Source organism: Eleginops maclovinus, chromosome 2, assembly GCF_036324505.1.
Source record: "Eleginops maclovinus isolate JMC-PN-2008 ecotype Puerto Natales chromosome 2, JC_Emac_rtc_rv5, whole genome shotgun sequence".
NCBI lineage: Eukaryota > Metazoa > Chordata > Actinopteri > Perciformes > Eleginopidae > Eleginops > Eleginops maclovinus.
In genome coordinates, this window is record NC_086350.1 from 1,173,063 (window position 1) to 1,197,212 (window position 24,150).

The 24,150-nt window shown below is 43.5% G+C and overlaps 3 protein-coding genes and 1 pseudogene across 5 annotated transcripts; 1 reads left to right on the forward strand and 3 right to left on the reverse strand.

Moving 5' to 3' along the window:
- Nucleotides 1-215: 215 nt before the first annotated feature.
- Nucleotides 216-2,233, reverse strand: LOC134858807 (E3 ubiquitin-protein ligase TRIM35-like). Its single transcript, XM_063874947.1, has 2 exons — nucleotides 929-2,233; nucleotides 216-775 (listed from the first exon to the last, which is right to left on the reverse strand). Exons 1-2 carry the CDS (start codon nucleotides 1,964-1,966, stop codon nucleotides 581-583), a joined length of 1,233 nt encoding a protein of 410 aa, XP_063731017.1. The 5' UTR covers nucleotides 1,967-2,233; the 3' UTR covers nucleotides 216-580.
- A 1,961-nt stretch (nucleotides 2,234-4,194) lies between these two features.
- On the reverse strand, nucleotides 4,195-7,072 carry LOC134877684 (E3 ubiquitin-protein ligase TRIM35-like; annotated as a pseudogene).
- On the forward strand, nucleotides 5,003-12,448 carry pdcd2l (programmed cell death 2-like). 3 transcript variants are annotated; one of them, XM_063903305.1, is made up of 4 exons: nucleotides 5,003-5,793; nucleotides 6,316-7,063; nucleotides 8,036-8,260; nucleotides 8,354-12,448. In XM_063903305.1, the coding sequence occupies exons 2-4, from the start codon at nucleotides 6,829-6,831 to the stop codon at nucleotides 8,977-8,979; spliced, it is 1,086 nt and encodes a 361-aa protein (XP_063759375.1). In that variant the 5' UTR covers nucleotides 5,003-5,793; nucleotides 6,316-6,828; the 3' UTR covers nucleotides 8,980-12,448. The 3 variants fall into 3 exon arrangements, with proteins under 3 accessions (XP_063759375.1, XP_063759359.1, XP_063759367.1); XM_063903289.1 differs by having other exon boundaries at nucleotides 5,008-5,793; nucleotides 8,351-12,447; XM_063903297.1 differs by lacking the exon at nucleotides 5,003-5,793 and having other exon boundaries at nucleotides 5,942-7,063; nucleotides 8,351-12,447.
- Nucleotides 9,769-23,487, reverse strand: LOC134877676 (nuclear factor of activated T-cells, cytoplasmic 3-like). The gene is made up of 11 exons (XM_063903267.1): nucleotides 23,149-23,487; nucleotides 19,858-20,102; nucleotides 19,324-19,683; nucleotides 18,865-19,251; nucleotides 18,603-18,765; nucleotides 16,460-16,659; nucleotides 16,180-16,352; nucleotides 15,511-15,651; nucleotides 15,366-15,421; nucleotides 12,277-13,183; nucleotides 9,769-10,476 (listed from the first exon to the last, which is right to left on the reverse strand). Exons 2-11 carry the CDS (start codon nucleotides 20,088-20,090, stop codon nucleotides 10,394-10,396), a joined length of 2,703 nt encoding a protein of 900 aa, XP_063759337.1. The 5' UTR covers nucleotides 20,091-20,102; nucleotides 23,149-23,487; the 3' UTR covers nucleotides 9,769-10,393.
- Between the last annotated feature and the right edge of the window lie 663 nt (nucleotides 23,488-24,150).

A 24,150-nucleotide genomic window follows, 5' to 3' on the forward strand; every position in this document is an offset into this window, starting at 1 on the left:
TGTTATTGTTATTGTTGTTATTATTATTGTTGTTGTTATTATTGTTGTTATTATTGTTGTTGTTGTTATTAAACTGCTGGGCCATATCTCAATTCCATAAACATGATGTTAAAAGATGAATTGCTTTGATTGTCTTTTAGTTTTTCATTAGAAAGCACACTCTCTAACTGCTCAACAACGTTATATGTTATTTATTCAAACAAACATGATCAAAATAAGAATAGAAATGTATTTATTTTTTACTTTTTGAAGAAACCAAACCCAACAATTAAATTAAATGAAAAGATAAAGTATTTATGATGAAAGTAATAACTATTCGCTTCTATCCAAAGCGACTAACATACATTCCATACCGTCGACAATCTCAACAGGAGCAATTTGGGGTGAAGTGTCTTGCCCAGGGACGAGCTGACTGCGAACCAGCGCTATTCCACTGCGCCACCGCCTCCTAACAGTGAGTGTTGAGGTCCTTTATTGCCCAGTTTTAAACGTTTCTTCATTCAGAAGATACTCTTTGAAAAACCGACCTTACATTATTAATTACACAGCCGTCAACAATGACATACTGTTTGGTGCTTTTCTATTGCTGTTGTCCTACCCTCACAGAGACCTTCACTGGTAGAACCTGCAGTTCATCATCAGTGTAAATGTATGGAAACATCCTCTCAGTGAAAGTGTGTGTGAAGGTGTGTATGTGTGTGTTAGTGTCAGGATCAGAGAACGACAGCTTTCCTCTGTCCCAGTCCAGATTCACTCTGACCCTCTGGAGCTTCTTCTGAAATGGGAGAAAAATTATTTCATCTGGTGGGGAGAGTGCAGAGTATTCATCATCATAGAAACATATTCTCCATGATCCAAACCATATGTCTGCCTTCCTGTCGACAGACTCTGCTAACACACCCAGTGCCCAGGCCTCACTGTGTCTAACCTGGACGTCCCAGCTGTGAGTCCCTGAGTTAAAGCCCTCAGAGCCCAGGACAGAGCAATATTCAATCCTCTCTGGATTATCAGGAAGTTCCTGTCTCTCTCCTCCTCGTCTCACTCTGGTCAGATCTTCAGACAGGATCAGGTTTGGATGAGCAGTGTTTGGGTCCAGGATGAGAGGAGAGTAGGACACCATGTCCTCCATCTTGCTCCAGATGTTGAAGCTGAGGTTGCCCAGGTGTTTGGCCTGGTCTATCAGAGCCCCTGAGGGCAGCTGTGGATCCTCCAGCAGGGGGCGCTGCAGCCTCTCCATTGCTGCCTTGTAGTTGTGCAGGAAGGAGACGTCTTCAGCTCTCAGCTCCTCCTCTGTGGCTCTGACTGTGAGTGAAAGAGCTGCCATCTCTCTGCTCACAGCCTCCATCTTCTCCTCGATCATCCTCCTCTTCTGCTCCTCTTCCTCCCTCAGTGCAGCCATCCTGGCCTCCTCTTCCTCTTCTAGAAACTGGTGAAGCTTCTTAAACTGCTCCTTAATCTGCAGCTCTGTGCGTCGGGCCTGGGCCTCCATGTGTCCTGCTGTCTGATCAAACTTCACTTTAACTTCTTCAAAGAGCTTCAGTTTCTCCTGTAAGGGCTGCAGAGACTTCTGGAGCTCCTCTTTGAGATCCTGAGCAGCTTCATCCACGGGTCTGAATCTGTGGTTGGTGTGTGTTCTTGAATCTCTGCAGACGACACACACTGGCTGCTGATGGTCCAGACAGAAGAGTCTGAGTCTCTCAGAGTGCAGACTGCAGAGAGCCTCTGAAGATCCCTGACCTCTCTCCTGTAGGAAAGTCTCACACAGGTTCTTTAACACCAGGTTTAAAGGGGGCTCTGACCTTGAAGATCTCCTCTTACAAAGTGGACACTCTTGTAATGGTGTCTGTCTCCACCAGCCCTGCAGACAGTCTCTACAGAAGCTGTGGCTGCAGGACAGGACGACAGGATCTCTGAAGACTCCATGGCAGACAGAGCAGCAGAAATCTTCCTCTAACCTGGAAGCCATTTATTCCGAGAGAAGCAGAGCACACAGCAGCAGCCGCTCCCTGTTCCTGGAAGTTACTTCCTCTCTGATTTCTGGTAAAACTCTGGTTCAGTGTGTGGATTCAGCAGCTGCTGGAAGTATTCCAGTTTTCCCTCCCGTAGCCGTCCTCTCTCCGGGGAAGTGCTGCTTTTAGTCTAAAGGTGAATCATATCGTTCGTCTCCGTGTGTGTGTGTGTGTGTGTGTGTGTGTGTGTGTGTGTGTGTGTGTGTGTGTGTGTGTGTGTGTGTGTGTGTCATGTGGTGGGCGGAGCTTCATATTACAGTATGTTTGCATGGGGGGAAAGTGAAGCAGGGAGTGCTAACAGAATGAGAAGCATGAACCAACATCAGTGGGAGAGGAGGGTCATCTGCTGTCACACACATCACGCTTATATCAACTAAAACAGCAAAGAGTGTGTTTGTTCCTGCTTCAGAGTTGTATCCTCTAAAGTGATAATGCTTAGCTGTCATTGAGAATATTATTTGTGTTGTTGTGTGCCTATCTGATGGCAGTCATGTTATCATGGGCACGCCTCCAGAGACAGATGGGTTAATTCCAGGACGTTTAGCAGCCCGCTCCTCTCTGCAGCTTAATACACATCCAACCCTGCCTGCAGAGTCAATGAGCAACAAACACTAAGCATTTAAGAAGAGCTCTGCAAGTTCTATCCAGTAAGAAACTGTTAGTGGCTGAAGGAAATTAAAAAGGAGAAGAAGAAGTAAAACAATCCCACAATATTAACTCTACAGAAGTATTCCACCTGTTTATCCTTTAGTTTTTGCTAAATGTTTGAACAGTTTTTGGACTGTTTATTAATTATCTCTAGACAACTATTTGAACGTTTGATCACTTAGTTAAGGTCACTATTTCAACTGTTTACCGATACGTTTAGCTAATAACGAGCTAACTGTTTAACTAATACTCTGAGCTAACGTTCAGCTAACTACACATTCATAAATCAAGTACCTTTATCTTACAGTGCAACTGTTCATGCTGACTTTCAGCTAACGTTTGGGGTTTTCATTATTACTATGATCCGTCTATTCCTAATCCAGTACCTTACGCCAATAATGAGCTAACTGGTTTAACTTTACCTTTAGCTAAAAATAAGCTCAGTCTTTAAATTGTATTACTTTTAGCTATTAACTGTTTATCTTTCTCTCTTGATTAACTTTCAGATAACTAGTCTGAACGTTAATCATTTACTTTTAGCCAACTTTTAAAACTGTATCCAGTACCTTTAGCTAATATTGAGCAAACCGTTTTGACTGTATTTCTTTTAGCTAACCATTACCTGTCTATTACTCAGAGCTTTCACCTGTGCATCCATACCTTTAGGCAATAACAAGCTAACTGTTTCAGCATAGTACTCTTATTTATGAACAGTTTCAGCTGCTGGGTATTACTTTTAGCTAGCTAATAGCAAACTGTTTAAGCTGTTTAGTTAATACTCTTAGTAACTTTCAGCTAACAACTGTTTACCAATAACTGTTTTCCAACTATTTGGTTTATCCCTTCAGCTAATAACGAGCTAACTGTGTCAGCTGTATTATTTTAGCAAACTGGTTAACTGTTCTCTCAGCTAACTATTATCTAACATCTACTCTGAACATGAATCAATTACCTTTAGCTAACAGCTGTTAATCCTTTACTTTCTTTCTGACTTTTCCTAGAAATATTTCCACTCATTCAGTGTGTTTAGCTGATATTTAGATGTTTAATTTAACTTACTATTCCATTTTCCATGTACTCCAATTTGATATTGTTGGATACTACTTTTTTCTTAAAAGATCTTTTATTTATATATTTTGTCTCAAATAATTAGAAGTTAATTTCTTTGAAATATTATAACTTTCATCAGTAAACTGACACTAAAGCTTCCAACAGTGCTAACCATAGACTTACCGTCTGCTTCCATTGAGAAGTTTGATGAAGAGCTTTGTTGAAGAAACACATTGGTGTTAGTTCAGTTGGTTAGAGACATTATTGTGCACTCTAAACTAGGACTCTATTCCTGCTTATATATGCACACATTTTGATGCTAAGCTTCCAGTTTATTTGACCAAAGATTGCTGATTTAATCCGATCTCATTCAACAAGAGGACTTTCTACAACCTTAAAGCATGAAACACCATTCAAACATAGAGTAGACTAACATATCCAGCTCAGAATGATCTAGCTTCTAATGATTCACAACAGACACATACTGTAAAATAAAACATTTTATATCAATGAACAAATCAATGAACATCAGGCGTTACCTGCTGTTCAAATACACAGGAACTTCCCTTTGAAGATACAATCCAAATCTCGTGGGAGCCCCATACATGTCAAAGTGCACAATACTAATTGCAACAACTTCCTTTGAGTGAATAATTCTACATCAGTAATGTGTGTAAACAACTCTGTACCTGTTGTCCTACCCTCACAGAGACCTTCACTGGTAGAATCTGCAGAGGAAGAGTATCCTCATTGTTGATGTATGGAAACATCCTCTCAGTGAAAGTGTGTGTGAAGGTGTGTATGTGTGTGTTTGTGTCAGGATCAGAGAACGACAGCTTTCCTCTGTCCCAGTCCAGATTAACTCTGACCCTCTGGAGCTCCTTCTGAAATGGCAGCTCAATTTGTCCATCTAATAGTGAGTCTGCTAAGTATTTACCATCACAGAAACATATTCTCCATAATCCAGACTCTATGTCTGCCTTCCTGTCGACAGACTCTGCTAACACACCAAGTGACCATTCTGGACTGTCTCCAACCTGGACCACCCAGCTGTGAGTCCCTGAGTTAAAGCCCTCAGAGCCCAGGACAGAGAAGTAATAATCAAACCTCTCTGGATTATCAGGAAGTTCCTCTTCTTCCTCTTCTCCTTGTCTCACACTGGTCAGATCTTGAGATAGGAAAAGGTCTGGAACAGCAGTGTTTGGGTCCAGGATGAGAGGAGAGTAGGACACCCTGTCCTTCATCTTGCTCCAGATGTTGAAGCTGAGGTTGCCCAGGTGTTTGGCCTGATCTATCAGAGCCCGAGGGCAGCTGTGGAGCCTCCAGCAGGGGGCGCTGCAGCCTCTCCATTGCTGCCTTGTAGTTGTGCAGGAAGGAGACGTCTTCAGCTCTCAGCTCCTCCTCTGTGGCTCTGACTGTGTGTGAAAGAGCTGCTATCTCTCTGCTCACAGCCTCCATCTTCTCCTCCATCATCCTCCTCTGCTGCTCCTCTTCCTCCCTCAGTGCAGCCATCCTGGCTTCCTCTTCCTCTTCTAGAAACTGGTGAAGCTTCTTAAACTGCTCCTTAATCTGCAGCTCTGTGCGTCGGGCCTGGGCCTCCATGTGTCCTGCTGTCTGATCAAACTTCACTTTAACTTCTTCAAAGAGCTTCAGTTTCTCCTGTAAGGACTGCAGAGACTTCTGGAGCTCCTCTTTGAGATCCTGAGCAGCTTCATCCACGGGTCTGAATCTGTGGTTGGTGTGTGTTCTTGAATCTCTGCAGACGACACACACTGGCTGCTGATGGTCCAGACAGAAGAGTCTGAGTCTCTCAGAGTGCAGACTGCAGAGAGCCTCTGAAGATCCCTGACCTCTCTCCTGTAGGAAGGTCTCACACAGGTTCTTTAACACCAGGTTTAAAGGGGGCTCTGACCTTGAAGATCTCCTCTTACAAAGTGGACACTCTTGTAATGGTGTCTGTCTCCACCAGCCCTGCAGACAGTCTCTACATAAGCTGTGGCTGCAGGACAGGACGACAGGATCTCTGAAGACTCCATGGCAGACAGAGCAGCAGAAATCTTCCTCTAACCTGGAAGCCATTTATTCTGTAAGTGAAGCAGAAAACACTGTAGTCTTTGTTTTTATAAAACTATAGTTCTCTGTGTGTGTGTGTGTGTGTGTGTGTGTGTGTGTGTGTGTGTGTGTGTGTGTGTGTGTGTGTGTGTGTGTGTGTGTGTGTGTGTGTGTGTGTGTGTGTGTGTGTGCAGAATTACCATGTGATGGGCGCAGCTTCATATTACAGTATGTTTGCGTAGAGGGGAGAGTGAAACAGGGAGTGCTAACAGAATGAGAAGCAGCACAACTGTAAATCAATAATAATCAGCTGTTATATTGATTGTTATTCTTCTGTCCTGTTCTGGTAGGAACCTTTCTCAATGTAGTTGTTTTACGAATACGTTTTACATCTTTACCGCCTTGTTACAGGTATAAAATAATATACATATTATTTATTAAAATAACTGTTTCATTGATTGTTTACACCATATTTAGAAGAGTGCACGTGAGTTTTATAAGATAAACATTCACTCAACTGGCGGTAATATTTTGATGACGGACCTCTTACTTACAGCTTCCGGAAGTCACTTGCGCCCAAAAATACCCTTTTTGCGTGTGGATTCACTCCTGAGGCCTGCACAGCGAAGCCAGTTCAACACACCCAGGATATCTGTGAGTTATCTGGTTCACTAACCCTTATAAACCGCATCTCGCTAAACGGTCTTACCACGATGGATGTAAACTCGGAAAATCAATTCAAGCCAGGCTCGGTTAGTCTGTCCGGCTATGAGCCAATCACATGAAAGGGGCGGGTTTAGCCACATTTGACCAATCAGAAACCTGGAGAAGCGTACTGGCATACTTCATGAATGAAAAGTAAACTATCATGTCAGACAAATATGAAGAAGTTCAACTTTAAACATCAAAAAATGAAATACTTAATCCAGGATCAAATCTGCAACGAGCAGAAAGAACAGCTGGCAGACTCTGAGTGTTTGAATGCGTACATTATCGTGTAAATCTGAACACGGTGCTGTTTTGATGACGGACCCTGTTCCTCACACTTCCGGTCGGTAACACATGTTAGATGGAGGCGACTCTGCTGGGTCTGAGTGACGGGGTTCTGGACCCGGAGCGGCACCGAGCCTCTTTCCTCACCAACAAGGTGGGGGGGCAGCCGGACTGGATGCTTCCGGACACCTCGCAGCAGGTTCCCCGCTGCGCGCGCTGCGGAGCCCCTTTGGCACACGTGCTGCAGGTTTACTGCCCCGTGCAGATCAGCCCCCCCCACCACAGGACCCTTCACCTGTTCGCGTGCACAGGTACAGGATGGGAGAAGTACTCAGATCTTGTACTTGAGTAAAAGTAGAAGTACTCAGATCTTGTACTTGAGTAAAAGTAGAAGTACTCAGATCTTGTATTTGAGTAAAGTAGAAGTACTCAGGTCTTGTACTTGAGTAAAGTAGAAGTACTCAGGTCTTGTACTTGAGTAAAGTAGAAGTACTCAGGTCTTGTACTTGAGTAAAGTAGAAGTACCAGAGTGTAGGAATACTCTGTCACAGTGAAAGTATTCTAAATGTTCCTCCAGTGAAAGTAGAAGATAGAATCGGAGGATGAAACCCTCTTTATTAGTCACACACATGCACACAGCAGAGCACACACAGTGAAATTGGTCCTCTGCATTTAACCCATCCTAGTTCTAGGAGCAGTGGGCAGCTATCGTGCAGCGCCCGGGGAGCAATGGGGAGGGGGGATTAGAGGTGTCCGGTGCCTTGCTCAAGGGCACCACAGCAGGGCCTAGGAGGTGAACTGGGACCTCTCCAAGTAGCAGTCCACTTTCCATATTTCAAGTCTGTTCGGGGACTTGAACCGGCGACCCTACGATTCCCAGTCCAAGCCCCTACTGACTGAGCCACTGCTGGACAGAAAGTACTCTCCTCTAAATGTACTTAAAGTAGCGACAGTAAAAGTAGTCATTGTCTGATTGGTCCATTTCAGAATAATATCTCTGATATGTTTTATAATGATTGATCAGTAAAGTGTTCTCAGAGCTGGTAAAGGTGCAGCTAGTTTGAATGCTTTGTATACTGCAGGGTAGCTGCTGGATTTACTGCAGGTGAACTACAGTCTGATTGAAGGGAGATTATATTTACCATCATTAATCCTAATCTGCAAAGTCACTAAAGGTGTTAAATGCATGTAGTGGAGTAGAAGTACACCATTGACCCCTGAACTGTAGAGGAGTGGAAGTACAATGAGTAAATGTACTTGTAACTCTACTCCTCTGTGATCAGGTACAGGGTGCAGCAGCAGCACGGAGACCTGGAGGGTTATCCGCTCCCAGCGTCCGGAGGAGAGGGGAACACCCGGTCGGACGGCCCCGACTCTGGAGGCTCCTCCGGCAGCTTCAGAATGGTGCGACACCGCTGAAGACTGGGGGGAGGAGGAGGAGGAGGAGGAGGGAGGACGGAGGAAGGAGAGCCAGGTTCAAGAGGAGGAAGCAGCTCCTAAGGAAGAAGGTAAATCATGACTTTATATCTCGAAGTTACGGCAAAGTATCTTAAAGTGTTCCTGCCCCCCGGCTACACTCTCTCTCGTTTCCCCCCCAGCAGCCGGAGAGATCAGCGTGAGCTGGCGTCTTCAGGGTCTGAACCTCGGCGACGCTCCAGAGGTAGAGGTTCCCGTGCTCCGCTCGTTCTTCATCAGCGTGGTGGACGAGGCGGAGCTGTGTGGGGAGGAGGACGAGCTGCATCACGCTCAGCAGCTGCTGCGGGAGTACGAGAGGAGGGAGGGGGTGTCTGTGGGGGAGATGGAGGAGATGGAGGATGGCGGCGACGGCGGCAAGGAAAAATACGAGAAGACGAAAGCCAGACACGGAGACGCCGTCTTCTCGCGCTTCATGAAGAAGATCTCGCTCTGCCCGCAGCAGATCCTGCGCTACAGCCGCAGGGGGAAGCCGCTCTTCATCTCCGAGCCGCCGGCAGACATGGCGGTGCCCAGGTGCGGCTCCTGTGGGGGGGGGCGGACGTTTGAGATGCAGCTGATGCCCGCTCTGGTGAGTCTGCTGCGGGGGAGGAGGAGGAGGGAGGGAGGCAGCGAGGAGGAGGAGGTGGAGGTGGAGTTCGGCACGGTGCTGGTGTTCACCTGCACCAACAGCTGCTGGACGGAGGCGGCAGGATCCGCTGTGGAGGAGATCTGCTTCGTGCAGCCGGACCCCGACCAGAAGCTCTTCAGATGACAAACAAAGCTCCCAAAGAAGAACTCAGAAACTCAGAGTCCAACAGAACTATGAAATAAATCCTCCCTGGATTCTTTAACGAGCCACCATTATTACATTAGTTTCTCTCCCACACAAAAACCAAAACACATTCAGGAAACCATTGACCTCCAGACCAGGGGACATTGAGAGCTGACTCTCAGAATATTAAACCATCCACTGGCTCTGTCATTCATTTAGATTCACCAACAAGGAGCCGTCAGGTGCATTAAACACAGCACAGTAAGGAACTGGGTTTGGTAGATTATTTATGTATCTTCTTGGCAGTAAATCTTATCCCGCAGGACAGCCTGTTCACTTCTCTTTGAATGGAGCCACATTTGCGAGGAACGCTTTGGAGAGCTGAGCAGCACCTGTGGAGGAGAGTCAACAACAGCAGCAAAATAAGGTGTTAGGCATTGGAGGAGAAAACGCCGCTCAGCTCCCAAATGCACGTTCCTCACAAATGTGGCTCCATTTGAAAAAGAAGTAAACAGGCTGTCCTGCGGGAGAAGCAACACATCAATAATCTACCAAACACAAATATCCTGACTGTGCTGTTTATATATTCAAAGCCCTAAAGAGGCCAAACAGCAGGGTGTTGCGTTACGGGTTGTGTTCATAACCAGCTTTCTTCCTTCCGTGTAATTTATTGCAGATCTATCCTTTAATAACTAATATAACTTCAACTTCTTTGGGACGACAGGCTCCTGAAATGTGAGAGAACAGACACTGGACCACTCGTTAATGAAAGGACGTATGAAACACGGAGCAGGTCACATTCTCTTTAGTTTTACTTCACCCTTGCGATACATTTCTCTGGTTCAGTGTCTTCAGCTTCAACATGAGGTCGGACAGCAGGGAGGAAATGTAAACCGTTAAAGCAATAGAAAAACAAATCAGCTGAAGGACTTTCTTTTTTAAAAACCGGATCAGATCCAGAGTATCAAAAATAAACTCCTTAATAATTAACTGGCCAATAAATAACGATGGTGTTCAGCCTTGGATGTCTCTGATGGGGTGGAGGGGGAGTTGCAGCCCTTTGTCGAGGAATCAGTCATGAGGAGGTCTTTGGTTTTCAGCGAGGCGGCTCGGTGTTCCTCAGCAAGGCGGCTCGGTGTTCCTCAGGGAGGCGGCTCGGTGTTCCTCAGCGAGGCGGCTCGGTGTTCCTCAGCGAGGCGGCTCGGTGTTCCTCAGCGAGGCGGCTCGGTGTTCCTCAGGGAGGCGGCTCGGTGTTCCTCAGGGAGGCGGCTCGGTGTTCCTCAGCGAGGCGGCTGCTCGGTGTTCCTCAGCGAGGCGGCTGCTCGGTGTTCCTCAGGGAGGCGGCTCGGTGTTCCTCAGGGAGGCGGCTCGGTGTTTCAGGCACTTGAGGTTCAGTGTGTTTCAGTCTCTGCTGTCAGTGGTACGGCTGCTGCTGGTCAAACTGGTCGAACTGGACGCCGCTCAGGCCAATGATGTCTCTGTCGATGATCTCGTTCACTGCAACACAAACAGAAGCACGCTTTGTTTATCACCAAGGCTGGAAAACTTCTCCTTTTTTTGCTTTTTCCTGAATTAAAAGTCTTACTGAAGAGGTCAAAATCTCCAGAATCTGCTTTATTTAACATTTGCTCGATTTTAGAATTAAATAAAAAACACAAATCTTAATTTTTTAACAGAAATAAGAAGTTAAATCCAATCCAACACAGGAAGTGAAAGGAAGAAAATCCAATACAAATATAGAATGAAGAATACTTTTCTTGAAGTCAGAAATTGAACTTTAATCTCAGAATAAAAAAAAAAAGGGATTTTAGTTTTTTTTCTGAATTTATTTATAACTTTATTGTTTCTGCTAAAGAAATATTGGTTCTGAGATTATTGAGTTTTTTCTGAAACGCTCTGAATTTTAGAGCCACGTTAAACATTTTTCGGAATCTGGAACTGCAAAAAAAGTTCACCGTTGGTCAAATCCCACAAAGGTAATTCACATTTCGACCTCATCCTCTTCCATAGCGCTTCATAAAACTCCTAAGAGCCATGACTCGAAATTCAAGCTATAATTAAACTCATTATAAATACAACGTCTCGTTAAAAGCACTCTGAAAACAAAGGCATGGAAAGAAAAGTAGATTCTGTATTCGACCACAGGAGGAGCAGCTGGACAGCCTGCAGCGTTAAATAAAGCATGAGTGACGTGTTTGTGTGCGGCTGTAAGAGAGAGACTGTTCTGCATTCAATCTTCAGATTACAGACTCCTCACTTTCTACAGACTGATCCTGTCTCTCTCTCTCTCACACACTCTCACACACTCACACACCATCAGTGAGAAGTTTCTGAGTTTATTCAATATGCGGCAGAGTGTTTCTCTGCACAGCAGCGAGCGGCTAATCTTAGCTCTGCTGTGAAACCTGAGGCTGCAGAAACCTCTCCATCAGACTCACTGCACACAACCCAGATCATCCAGGCTGCTCCTCACCGCACACACACCTCCAACATCTCACAGCATGGATAACCTCTGCTTTAGAATGTCCAAAAACCACGTAATGTGACAACATTTAGTTTAGCATTTCCAGGGAAGAAAATCCCACATTTATGGGAAAAATATCAGAAGACTTCCAAAAAGAAACCTCTTCTGTAACTACTAGAGTTGTGTACTCATGATATCCCTAATGCTTTAAAGTTATTCAAACATCACAGAGTCTGGGGAGCGGGGGAAGGTTTCATTAAAAGACCAAGGGATTAAATGGTTCATTTCCGGGATAAATAATCAGAAATCTATGAAAAGCAAATCCTAAAAAGTCTATGAAAAGCAAATCATAAAAAGTCTATGAAAAGCAAACTCACTTTAAAGAATAGCAAGCTGATGAATAACGTCGGCCAAAGTCATGTTGAAAGGCAAGAACTGTGTGTGTGTGTGTGTGTGTGTGACAGCTGCAGCAACAGATTTAACCCTCGCTGCATCATCAGAGCAGCAACAAGCAGCAGAGCTATTATTAACACAGATCAGAGAGAAACACACACACACACACACACACACACAGGGGGCCCCCTCATATAAATAACCATCATCACACACACACCCCAGCTGCACCATGATATTGGTACTACTGTCAGCCTCCACTCTGTAGCTTCACGTCTCTCTACAGCTTCACCCGTAAAGCCCGCCTCTGGTGATGCGAGATCTACGTTCTGATTGGCTAAGGCCCTCCTGTGCTGAAAAGTCTGTGTTATGATTGGCTGAGGAACTTCAGTGAGGTTCACCCTCAGAGCTTTACTTGATGAACTCCAGCAGCTCCTTACCGTCGTCCAGAGTGATCTCCTGCAGACCCAGAGAGTCAGGACGCTCCTCACGCTCCTGTTTGATGCTCGGGGGGGGAGCAGACACCTTCAGGGGGGGAGGAGAAGTCACCAAGACTCTCCTGGAGCTCAGAGACGGGGAGGGTCTCCTCTGAGGTCCACCGGAGGACGAGGCTGGGGGAGGGAGGTTGAAGGTCTGAGGACAATTGGGGGGGATCTGAGAAAGCAAGGAAGAGGTGCTAGGAGGCATTGAGGAGGTTTGAGGAGGAATCAATGGGATGGAGGAGGTGCGAGGGGAATTGGAAGGGATCTGAGGAAGGATGGAGGAGTTCTGATGGGGGATTGAGGAGGTGGAGGAAGAAGAGTGAGGAGGTATGGAGTTAGGACGCAAGGAGGAGGTTTGAGGGGGTAGAGGGGAGGAGTTGGGAAGGATGGAGGAGGGGTGAGGAGGTAAGGAGGAAGTGTGATGGATTGAGGAGGTGTAAGGAGGAATGGGGGAGGTGTTAGGAGGCAAGTAAGAGGAGTGAAGAGGTACTGAAGAAGTGTAAGGAGGTAAGGAGGAGTTAGGAGGAAGGCAGGAAGTGTTAGGAAGTGAGGAAGAGGAGTAAGGAGGTAGGGAGGAGGAGTTAGGCAACATTAAGGAGGTGTGAGGAGGATGATGGAGACGAGGCGGCCCACAATGCACCGGGAGGTCACATGACTCGTAGTACTGCATGTCTGGGACCGGCTGGTGGAAGGGGGGGCCAGGTGCATTGTGGGAGTTGTGGTCTGGCTCCTGCTTGACGGCGGGCAGGAAGGTGAAGCTCTGCGTCAGGCTCCGCCTCCTCTTCCCGTTGGAGACGCAGAACTGGACCTGAACCGGTTCTGATGTTCTCCTGTTGAGAGGAGGAACCTCCACCACCAGGCTGCCCTGAAACACAAAGATTAAATACAATCAAAAAAAGAATTCAAATCTTTATTTCATTTCTGTTCATTTATTCCAAAGCCGGTTTGGTGAATCCTTTTAAGAAGAGAATTAAATGAAAGATAAAATAATAATAAATAAAGATATTTAAAAGAAAAATGATAAATTAATGTTTAATAAAAGATACAAAATAGAATGTATTTATATATTTATATAAAGACAATAATAATAAAGATAATAATAATAATAAAGATAATAATAAAGATAATAATAAAGATAATAATAATAATAATAAAGATAATAATAAAGATAATAATAAAGATAAAGATAATAATAATAATAAAGATAATAATAAAGATAAAGATAATAATAATAATAAAGATAACAATAATAATAATAATAAAGATAATAATAAAGATAATAATAAAGATAATAATAATAATAATAAAGATAATAAAGATAATAATAATAATAATAATAATAAAGATAATAATAAAGATAATAATAATAATAATAAAGATAATAATAATAATAATAAAGATAATAATAATAATAATAATAAAGATAATAATAATAATAAAGATAATAATAAAGATAATAATAAAGATAATAATAAAGATAATAATAATAATAATAAAGATAATAATAATAAAGATAATAATAATAATAAAGATAATAATAAAGATAATAATAAAGATAATAATAAAGATAATAATAATAATAATAAAGATAATAATAATAAAGATAATAATAATAAAGATAATAATAATAAAGATAATAATAATAATAAAGATAATAATAAAGATAATAATAATAAAGATAATAATAATAATAATAAAGATAATAAAGATAATAATAATAAAGATAATAATAATAATAACAATAATAATAAAGATAACAATAATAATAATAATAATAAAGATAATAATAAAGATAATAATAATAATAAAGATAATAATAATAAAGATAATAATAATAAAGATAATAAAGATAATAATAATAAAGATAATAAAGATAACAATAATAATAATAAAGATAATAATAATAATAAAGATAATAATAATAATAATAATAAAGATAATAATAATAATAAAGATAATAATAAAGATAATAATAAAGATAATAATAATAATAATAAAGATAATAAAGATAATAATAATAATAATAATAATAAAGATAATAATAAAGATAATAATAATAATAATAAAGATAATAATAATAATAATAAAGATAATAATAATAATAATAATAAAGATAATAATAATAATAAAGATAATAATAAAGATAATAATAAAGATAATAATAATAATAATAAAGATAATAATAATAAAGATAATAATAATAATAAAGATAATAATAAAGATAATAATAAAGATAATAATAAAGATAATAATAATAATAATAAAGATAATAATAATAAAGATAATAATAATAATAAAGATAATAATAATAAAGATAATAATAATAATAAAGATAATAATAAAGATAATAATAATAAAGATAATAATAATAATAATAATAATAAAGATAATAAAGATAATAATAATAAAGATAATAATAATAATAACAATAATAATAAAGATAACAATAATAATAATAATAAAGATAATAATAAAGATAATAATAATAATAAAGATAATAATAATAAAGATAATAATAATAAAGATAATAAAGATAATAATAATAAAGATAATAAAGATAACAATAATAATAATAAAGATAATAATAATAATAAAGATAATAATAATAATAATAATAAAGATAATAAAGATAATAATAATAATAATAATAATAATAATAAAGATAATAATAATAATAATAAAGATAATAATAATAAAGATAATAATAATAATAATAATAATAAAGATAATAATAATAATAATAATAATAATAATAATATTAAAGATGATAATAAAGATAATAATAATAATAAAGATAATAATAATAAAGATAATAATAATAATAATAAAGATAAGATAATAAAGATGATGATAATAATAATAATAATAATATATATATATATCATACATAACATTTCCAATAAAAGATAAGTGATCTTATTTCATTTATATTTTTGTATACCTCACACAGAAATACTGGTGCAATACCACAGGACAAACAGCTGAGTGTGTTCGGAGAGGAAGGAGTGTTATTTGCTCTGAATGTGAACAGACGTGTTTCTACTCACACCACTGCTCCTCTCTGACACAACCCTGGCATCCGTTTCCCAGAGAGATCTCCCATCTGAGGGGGGGACATGTTGGTTCAATTAAACTCACTTATTTACAGACTATGTGAGTAATGTGCAGTGGAGTGTGTTATACTGGTCTGACCGGGGCCTTTCTCCATGAACACCACTCTGGACTGGAGGGAGACGTTTGCTCCGGTGATGAGCAGCTCCTCGCCTCCGTCAGCGGAGCAGCAGGAAGGGCTGAAGCTCTCCACCTGAGGAACCTCCTGCCCCGAGCGCTGGGCTGAAACACACACACACACACACACACACACTTAACATGAATATTAAACCCATTATAGAATCTGAAGATTTCCCCAAACCTAAACTGTGATTTTAGGATTTATATATATATTTATATTTTAGTCGAATAAAGTGTAGAGCTGGAGAGCCGGTAAAACTTTGAATCTACATTCTATGTTAAGGTACGCCGGATCAGTAGGACCGCCAAGCTGGATGGTTTTGAGCTCTGTTCACTCGTGTGTGTGTGTGTTTGTCTCTGATCTGTGTTAATAATAGCTCTGCTGCGGGTTGCTGCTCTGATGATGCAGCGGGGGAAATGTTTGCAGTTCTTTTCGGATTCACGTGAAGACAGAAAAGTGGATTTCTTAGAGAAGCCACAGCGCATCATTCCTGATCACGCTGCACGTTCCGATGTGTGTCTGTGCATGCCGTAGCAGTGCTATCAGTCCGGTGGAAGAGGAGGAATAAGATGAAGACGTCTGCAGGACTATGACTCCCTGCACACACACAGACACTGCAGGAGACTCACAGCACTCCACAGCGTTGGAGGTCGTCTGCAGCCAGAGCAAGCGTCCGTCGGGCTGAGGCATGGCGACCCTGAACACAACGCGCACCCTGGTGTTCTTCCTGCCGATGTCCATCTCTCCCTTCTTCAGCTCGATGTCGGCGTTGCGCAGCTTCAAGATGCCGGCACAGTCGATGCTGCGGAGGAAGATACAAATAAATAAATCACGAGCGTTCGACGATGACAGGGGTGAGAGGTGTGTCAGGGGTGAGAGGGGTGTGAGGGGTGAGACGGCCGCCTCTACCTGGCGGCCATGCTGTTGCCGGGCAGCAGAGGGATCTCCAGGACCTTGGAGCCGCCCATCATCTTCTCCAGGCAGGAGGTGGTGACCGTCTTCCCCGTCACGCGGTGCACCTGGTAGAAGGAGTGAGGCCGGAGGAAGCGGTCGTCCGCGGTGCCGATGAAGAGCAGCAGGCTGAGCGGCTGCTCGCTGTATCCACTCAGCTGCAGAGAGACAGGTGAGAGACAGCAGATAGACAGGTGAGACACAGCAGAGAGACAGGTGAGAGACAGCACAGAGGCAGGTGAGAGACAGCAGAGAGGCAGGTGAGAGACAGCACAGAGGCAGGTGAGAGACAGCAGAGAGGCAGGTGAGAGACAGGTGAGAGACAGCAGAGAGGCAGGTGAGAAACAGCAGAGAGGCAGGTGAGAGACAGCACAGAGGCAGGTGAGAAACAGCAGAGAGACAGGTGAGAGACAGCAGAGAGACAGGTGAGAGACAGCAGAGAGGCAGGTGAGAGACAGGCAGAGAGGCAGGTGAGAGACAGCAGAGAGACAGGTGAGAGACAGCAGAGAGACAGCAGAGAGACAGCACAGAGACAGGTGAGACACAGCAGAGAGACAGCTCCTGAGGTCAGGATGAAGCTCCTGAGGTCAGGATGAAGCTCCTGAGGTCAGGATGAAAGCTTGAGGTCAGGATGAAAGCTTGAGGTCAGGATGAAGGCTCCTGAGGTCAGGATGAAGCTCCTGAGGACAGGATGAAGGCTCCTGAGGTCAGGATGAAAGCTTGAGGTCAGGATGAAAGCTTGAGGTCAGGATGAAAGCTTGAGGTCAGGATGAAGGCTCCCGAGTTCAGGATGAAGCTCCTGAGGTCAGGATGAAGCTCCTGAGGTCAGGATGAAGGCCCCTGAGGTCAGGATGAAAGCTTGAGGTCAGGATGAAGGCTCCTGAGGTCAGGATGAAGCTCCTGAGGTCAGGATGAAGCTCCTGAGGTCAGGATGAAGGCTCCTGAGGTCAGGATGAAAGCCTGAGGTCAGGATGAAGCTCCTGAGGTCAGGATGAAGGTTCCTGAGAGCAGGATGAAGCTCCTGAGGTCAGGATGAAAGCTTGAGGTCAGTATGAAGGCTCCTGAGGTCAGGATGAAGCTCCTGAGGTCAGGATGAAGCTCCTGAGGTCAGGATGAAGGCTCCTGAGGTCAGGATGAAGCTCCTGAGGTCAGGATGAAGGCTCCTGAGGTCAGGATGAAAGCCTGAGGTCAGGATGAAGGCTCCTGAGGTCAGAATGAAGGATCCTCCCCGCTGCTCTCAAGTGTTTGCCCCCGCTGCAGCGGGAAGCTTCTGGAGAATGTGGCACCAGAACAGCTGCTGGTGTTGGTTACCGTGGGGCTCTGTCCTCTGATACTCAGACCCTCGGGTATATTCCAAGCAGGAGAACCCAGGGACCATGTTTCAGAGGCTGTTTTTGTTCTGTGGTTTTCAATGTTTACTCTATTATAAATCCATACTTCTGGATAAAGATCTGTCCGTCCAAAACATTGAACATAGAAACAGAAATGCCAGTTGGGTGTACTCTGAACACAAACGGTTTTACAATCAGGAAAAAAATTACAAAAATCCTCTCATTTTTATTCACTAGAATTTCGGTTATGTTTGTAAGATTCTGTCTCACGAACCACAACAGAGCGGAGAGTATTAAAATGATCGTTAAAGAAGGTAAGGAAGCTCTGAAAATGAGCTGGACATCGTAGTCAGTTCATTTTCTGTTTAATCTGTAAACACCGGATGAATTCACAGACTATATTATGGTTTTTCTTTGCTGTTTAAACAAGGTTTGATGAGAGAAATAAGGATCTATACATCCAGTCACACAAAGATAATGACCTCTTGAACCCGATGAACTGTGCAGGGTGTCAGGAGAGAGCCTGCAGCCCCCGGCCTGGATTTATTTTTGTGCTGTTGGGACTAAACCTCCAAACAAAAGAACGACCAGGCGCCAGATTTTAGGCGCACATCCCAGAGGAAACTACAAAAATGGCGGACAAACACAACGCCAGCTCAAAGAGGCGCCTATATTTTGTGTGCTCAACATCTCGGAGTATCTGCACATTATCCTCAGTACCCCCCCGTGCAGGATCTGACCCTCCGACGCCCCGGGTTCCTCAGACTCACCTTGACGACGGGGTGTCCTGCAGTCGCTGCCTTGATGGACCCCCGGCTGCCCTCCGTCTCATAGTGCGCCCGGTGGAAGGACCGGGGCTGGACCTCAACCCTCAGCTCAAACTGGTCAAATTGGCTAGGCAGGGGCCAGTCTAGAGGGGGGGGCGACGAGGCTCTGCAAGCAGGGACACACATCATCAATCACACACACACACACTGAGAGAAGAGGATCTCTTGGGGGGGGGGGGGTTTGAAGATCTATCTGCAAGCCCACCTGAACAGGGGGGGGTTCCCGGGCTGGGGTTTGTTCCAGCTGAAGTGCGAGGGCACCTGCAGGAAGAGGTCAGCGAGGCCGTCCTGGCCCCCCACCTCCTCCCCGGAGGGGTCCAGGAAGGCCTCCAGGTCCCCCTGCCCAGCCAGCAGCCCCGTCGTCCTCCGGGTCTTGGAGGGGACGTCCAGCTCCTGGTAGCCCGACAGCAGGAGGGTCCCCAGGGCTCCGGCGGGGCTCCCCACCCAGGAGTCTTCGGTGACGCTGCCCCGTGGGGAGGCTCCCGGGCTGGGGGAGCGATGAGGGGAGTGGTGGGGGGAGGGGGAGCGGGCGTGGGGGTCGGCGCTGGAGTGGCGTCTCTTACCACAGGGGGAGGACGGTCTGGAGGACGTCCTGGGGAAGACGTCTGCTGTTACATCAACTGTTTCTGAAATGTTTACTTTGTTTACTGAAGAGAGAAGATACCTGGAGGCGGGCCTGCGGGTCAGCCAGCTCTCCTCGGTGACGCTGGTCCGGGGGGAGTGATGGGGCGACTGTCTGGGCGACTGGTAGGGAGACAGCGCCGGGCTGAAGGCCCCCGGATGTTGGTACTTCTGCTGCCACAGCTCTACCCCGAAGGCCCCACCCCCGCAGCCAGGGGACCCAACGGGGGAGCCCAGGGCCAGGCGAGCGGCGTCTCTGAGCTCCCGCTCCACGTCATCGTGGAGAAAGGACTCGCAGGAGGACAGGTCGGACATCCAGCTGCGGGAGGACAGGCTGCTGCAGGGGCTGGAGCTCAGCGCCGGGTCCCGGTAGCAGGGGTCCAGAGGCAGGTACAGCTGGCCCCTGAGAAGAGGCACGTTCATTCACAAAGCAGCTTCAAACACGACGCCACTCAGAGCTTCACAGAGCTGAGAGACGTTCAGAGCATCATGAAGCCACAGCACGGAAGAGATCAGACATTCATTTTGTTCAAGGCTTTATAAACCAAAAGTATTTCAAATCAATTATCTGACAGACCACGACGCCTCGGGGTGCCCCCCCTCCGCCCGGTCCAGCGCCAGCACCTCCTGGCTTCCTGGATCCACATGGCTGTTGGGAGCGATGGAGGTGATCTGGATACTCGGGCACTCGAAGGTCCTGAGGTTCCCCTGGGAGCCATACTGGGGCCCCTGCAGTTGGTACTGGTAGTCAGCGGGGGGGAAAGGGTGAGTCTGCAGCTCCAGAGTGGAGGAGGGGGGGGGGGGCGGCATTGAGCTGTGGCCCTGAGAGGAAACAACATGCAAATCAGACCAGAGCTGCATCATTTGATTTGCAAAGAGGCTTGTTCCTTATCACCGGCTTCCAGAGGAGGAAGAGGAGGAGGAGGACGAGGATGACGAGGACGAGGAGGAGTACGAGGAGGTTCAAAACTTTATGACTTCATGTTTTCTTTGTTTAGTATCTTATATTTCTTGTTTGAAATTGACTTTATAAAAATATTACTGTCTGTTTGTAAATGGTTAGACAGGGGTTCCTCCCAGAAACGCCTCCATTGGACTCCTTTGTTCAGAAGGGAACTTTGTGACATCACTATGGAACACTCATGCTTCTATTGGCTAGCTCTCCAACACATTGTACGTGATAGGCTAAGGGGTGGGACATCTCTATCAGCTAACCAATCAGAGCAGACTGGGCTGCAGCATATCAGACATACTGACACGACACGACACGACACGACACACACACACACACACACACACACACACACACACACACACACACACACACACACACACACACACACACACACACACACACACACACACACACACACACACACACACACACACACACACAAAATAGGAAGTCAAAGCAGCAACTGTGAAGAGCTTCAGTCCCTGCTGGAGAAGAAAGAGGAGGAGGAAGAAGAGAATGAAGAGGAAGAAGAGGAGAAGGAAGAGGAGGAAGAAGAGGAGGAAGAAGAGGAGAAGGAAGAGGAGGAAGAGGAAGAAGAGGAGGAGGAAGAAGAGAAGAAAGAAGAGGAGGAAGAAGAGGAGAAGGAAGAGGAGGAAGAGGAAGAGGAGGAGGAAGAGGAAGAAGAGGAGGAAGAAGAGGAGAAGGAGGAAGAGGATTTTTTATTGTAGGAATTTCTAAAGTAAAATCCTAAACGTCCGGAAATGCAACCGTACAGCGACCAAAAAAAGACCAAAACATTTGGAAACCTTTGGACTGTTGAAGAAGAGGAACAGGAAGAAGAGGAGGAGGAGGAGGAGGAGGGAGGAGGAGGAGGAGGAGGAGGAGGAAGAGCTGCCAGCTGGGCACAACAGAGCATTTAGAAAAACAGGAAGTAAAACCTGCCGGCAGACAGGCGGCGACTCGCTGACTTCCTGTACCGAGCGTCAAACACCCGACACTGGGCGGAATAAAAACTGCTGTGCTCCTGTTCAGAGGATCGATGCCTGGGGGTCAACGGCTGAGAGATGTCCCGCCCATTAGCCTATCACGTACAATGTGTTGGAGCGCTAGCCAATGGGAGCGCGAGTGTGACACAGTGATGTCATTGTGTTCCTGAAGTTAACTAAGGAGTCCAATCGAGGCGTTTCAGGCAGGGGGGGTGGGGGGTGGTCTATCATGCACAAAAAGCAGAATAGGGTCTCTAGAAAAGACGTTAATAAAGTTGAAATGATGCAAACAGGACATGGAGCCCATATTTGAATAACAGCTGCCCTGTGCAAATGTTTATTAAAGCATGTGCTTCTATTTCTGTTCCACAAGAGCGACCACCTGTACGCAGAGGATTGAAATAGCTTGGGCCACAAACAGAGTCAATGTTTGCAGAGCGGAGCAGGTAAAAATATCAGGTCCCGTGACAGTGTGTGCTGCCTTACATTATTTTAGAAAAGTTATAAAAAAAAGTTGGGGATTAAGGTTATAATATACATTTTATATTTCCACATCCTTTTCATATTTTACAATTAGGAGGAGTAACTTGTTGTAGCTTGAATTGGTATTTTTGTCTCTTAAAGAGTCTAATTTTCACTCAGTTTTTCCATCAAAATACTTTAAAAAAAAGTTAATTAGTAATAAATACAAATATTTCATATCATTGTACCATTATATTTAATTGCCCACAATACACAAGTTAAAGTGCATAAAATCAACCCTATTTGTGAGTTTAAACTGCACAAACACAACAGCCCATTAATCAGTACTTTAAATAAAGCAGATTAATAATACATTAATCAACACACCGTTAATAGTCTCTGTAGTTTCAAAGGAGGCTGATCCACATTTTAACTAACCTACAGTTAATTATTTAACCTAAATTTAACAGCAGACAGCTGGAGGTGTCACATACATTAACGTCTGACAACTCCACTTCCGGTAAAGACTTTCAAAGTAAAGGTTGCAGACAATGCAGATAGTAGTGGGTTCAGATTCAAATCAATAACTTAACCCTTTGAAATGTAATCAATTACACAACTTATCTATGAAGATAACATGATAAATAGCTTAAGCAGTGGATTGTGAATTTCAAGTAATCTTATTTAGACTTTAAAAAAACTTTAGACTTTAAAGTATCGCACTGTGTTTAATTATGTATAATACTTAAAGTAAGAAGTAAATCATTACGTATTTAGTGGATTTTTTGCGATCAATAACTACAAAAAAACAATATAATAAACTGTTTCAATATGAATTAAATTACCAAACTATAGATAAAGAGTTCTAATTTAAACACGTTTTAATTTGTCAACTTTTGGAAAAGAATGTCAGGGGTTTTTCACAGGACCGGTCAAATTAAGACATGTTTTAATTAATTTTATAATAAACAAAAGAATTCTGCATTAGTACTTTTGCTTTTACACTTAAAATATGATTTCCTGATTTTACAAAAAATATAGTCAGTATTATCATTAAGTGTGTGTTTAGTAATTTTACTTTAGTATCTGAATACTTTCCTTCACTTAAAATTACTTCTAGATTAGATTCATAATCCAGTACTCTAAATTGATTTTCTAATTATAGTGCAGTTGTAAAATAGATTTACCCAAATACTGCAATTTTGAGATATTTGTACTTTTACTTGAGTAACATTTTGAATGCAGGACTTTTACTGTAACAGAGTATTCCTACACTCTGGTACTTGTACTTTTACTCAAGTTCGATCTGAGTAATTCTCCCACCTCTGTCGCTCTACCTAATGCCGAGTTTTATTTTGAAGGCCACACATCTTCACTTCCGGTCTAACCGCCGCTGCCTCCCGTTACTTGATGCTGAATGGTGACACATTTCTAATTAACATCGTCAAAATAAAAGCCCGTTTACCTGCCGTCTGTCTGCCGTCGAACATCAGTCTGAAGTCCAGCTCCTCCGCGCAGTTCGTCGAAGACATTGAACCCGTAACACGGTTCAAACCTGTCTGTCTCTCTAAGCTGTCTAACAACAAACACGTCACCAAAAGTTGTTACCCGGCATCCACTTGGTTAAAAAGCGCGCCCACAGGAAGCGCCTTTAAAGCGTTAAAGTCCCATTGTTGTTGTTGTGGTCAAACTTGTTGTTGTTTGTTCTGTTTCTCTTCGGCTGTTTGAGTTTCAGTTGATCCCAGTGCTGCGTTCACGGTCTTTCCGTAAACTATAACACCAAGTCCCCAGGAAGTGAGCTGGACGTTGAAGCCCATATTTGGAATGACGTAGTGGCCAAACTGCGGTACTACAACTTCCGTGTAAAAGTAGAAGTACTCAGGTCTTGTACTTGAGTAAAAGTAGAAGTACTCAGATCTGTTCTTGAGTAAAAGTAAAAGTACTCAGATCTTGTTCTTGAGTAAAGTAGAAGTACTCAGGTCTTGTACTTGAGTAAAGTAGAAGTAGGCCTACTCAGATGTTGTACTTGAGTAAAGTAGAAGTACTCAGATCTTGTTCTTGAGTAAAGTAGAAGTACTCAGGTCTTGTACTTGAGTAAAGTAGAAGTACTCAGATCTTGTACTTGAGTAAAGTAGTAGTACTCAGGTCTTGTACTTGAGTAAAGTAGAAGTACTCAGGTCTTGTACTTGAGTAAAGTAGAAGTACTCAGGTCTTGTACTTGAGTAAAGTAGAAGTACTCAGATCTTGTTCTTGAGTAAAGTAGAAGTACTCAGATCTTGTACTTGAGTAAAAGTAGAAGTACTCAGATCTTGTTCTTGAGTAAAATAGAAGTACTCAGATCTGTTCTTGAGTAAAAGTAAAAGTACTCAGATCTTGTTCTTGAGTAAAAGTAAAAGTACTCAGATCTTGTTCTTGAGTTAAAGTAGAAGTACTCAGGTCTTGTACTTGAGTAAAAGTAGAAGTACTC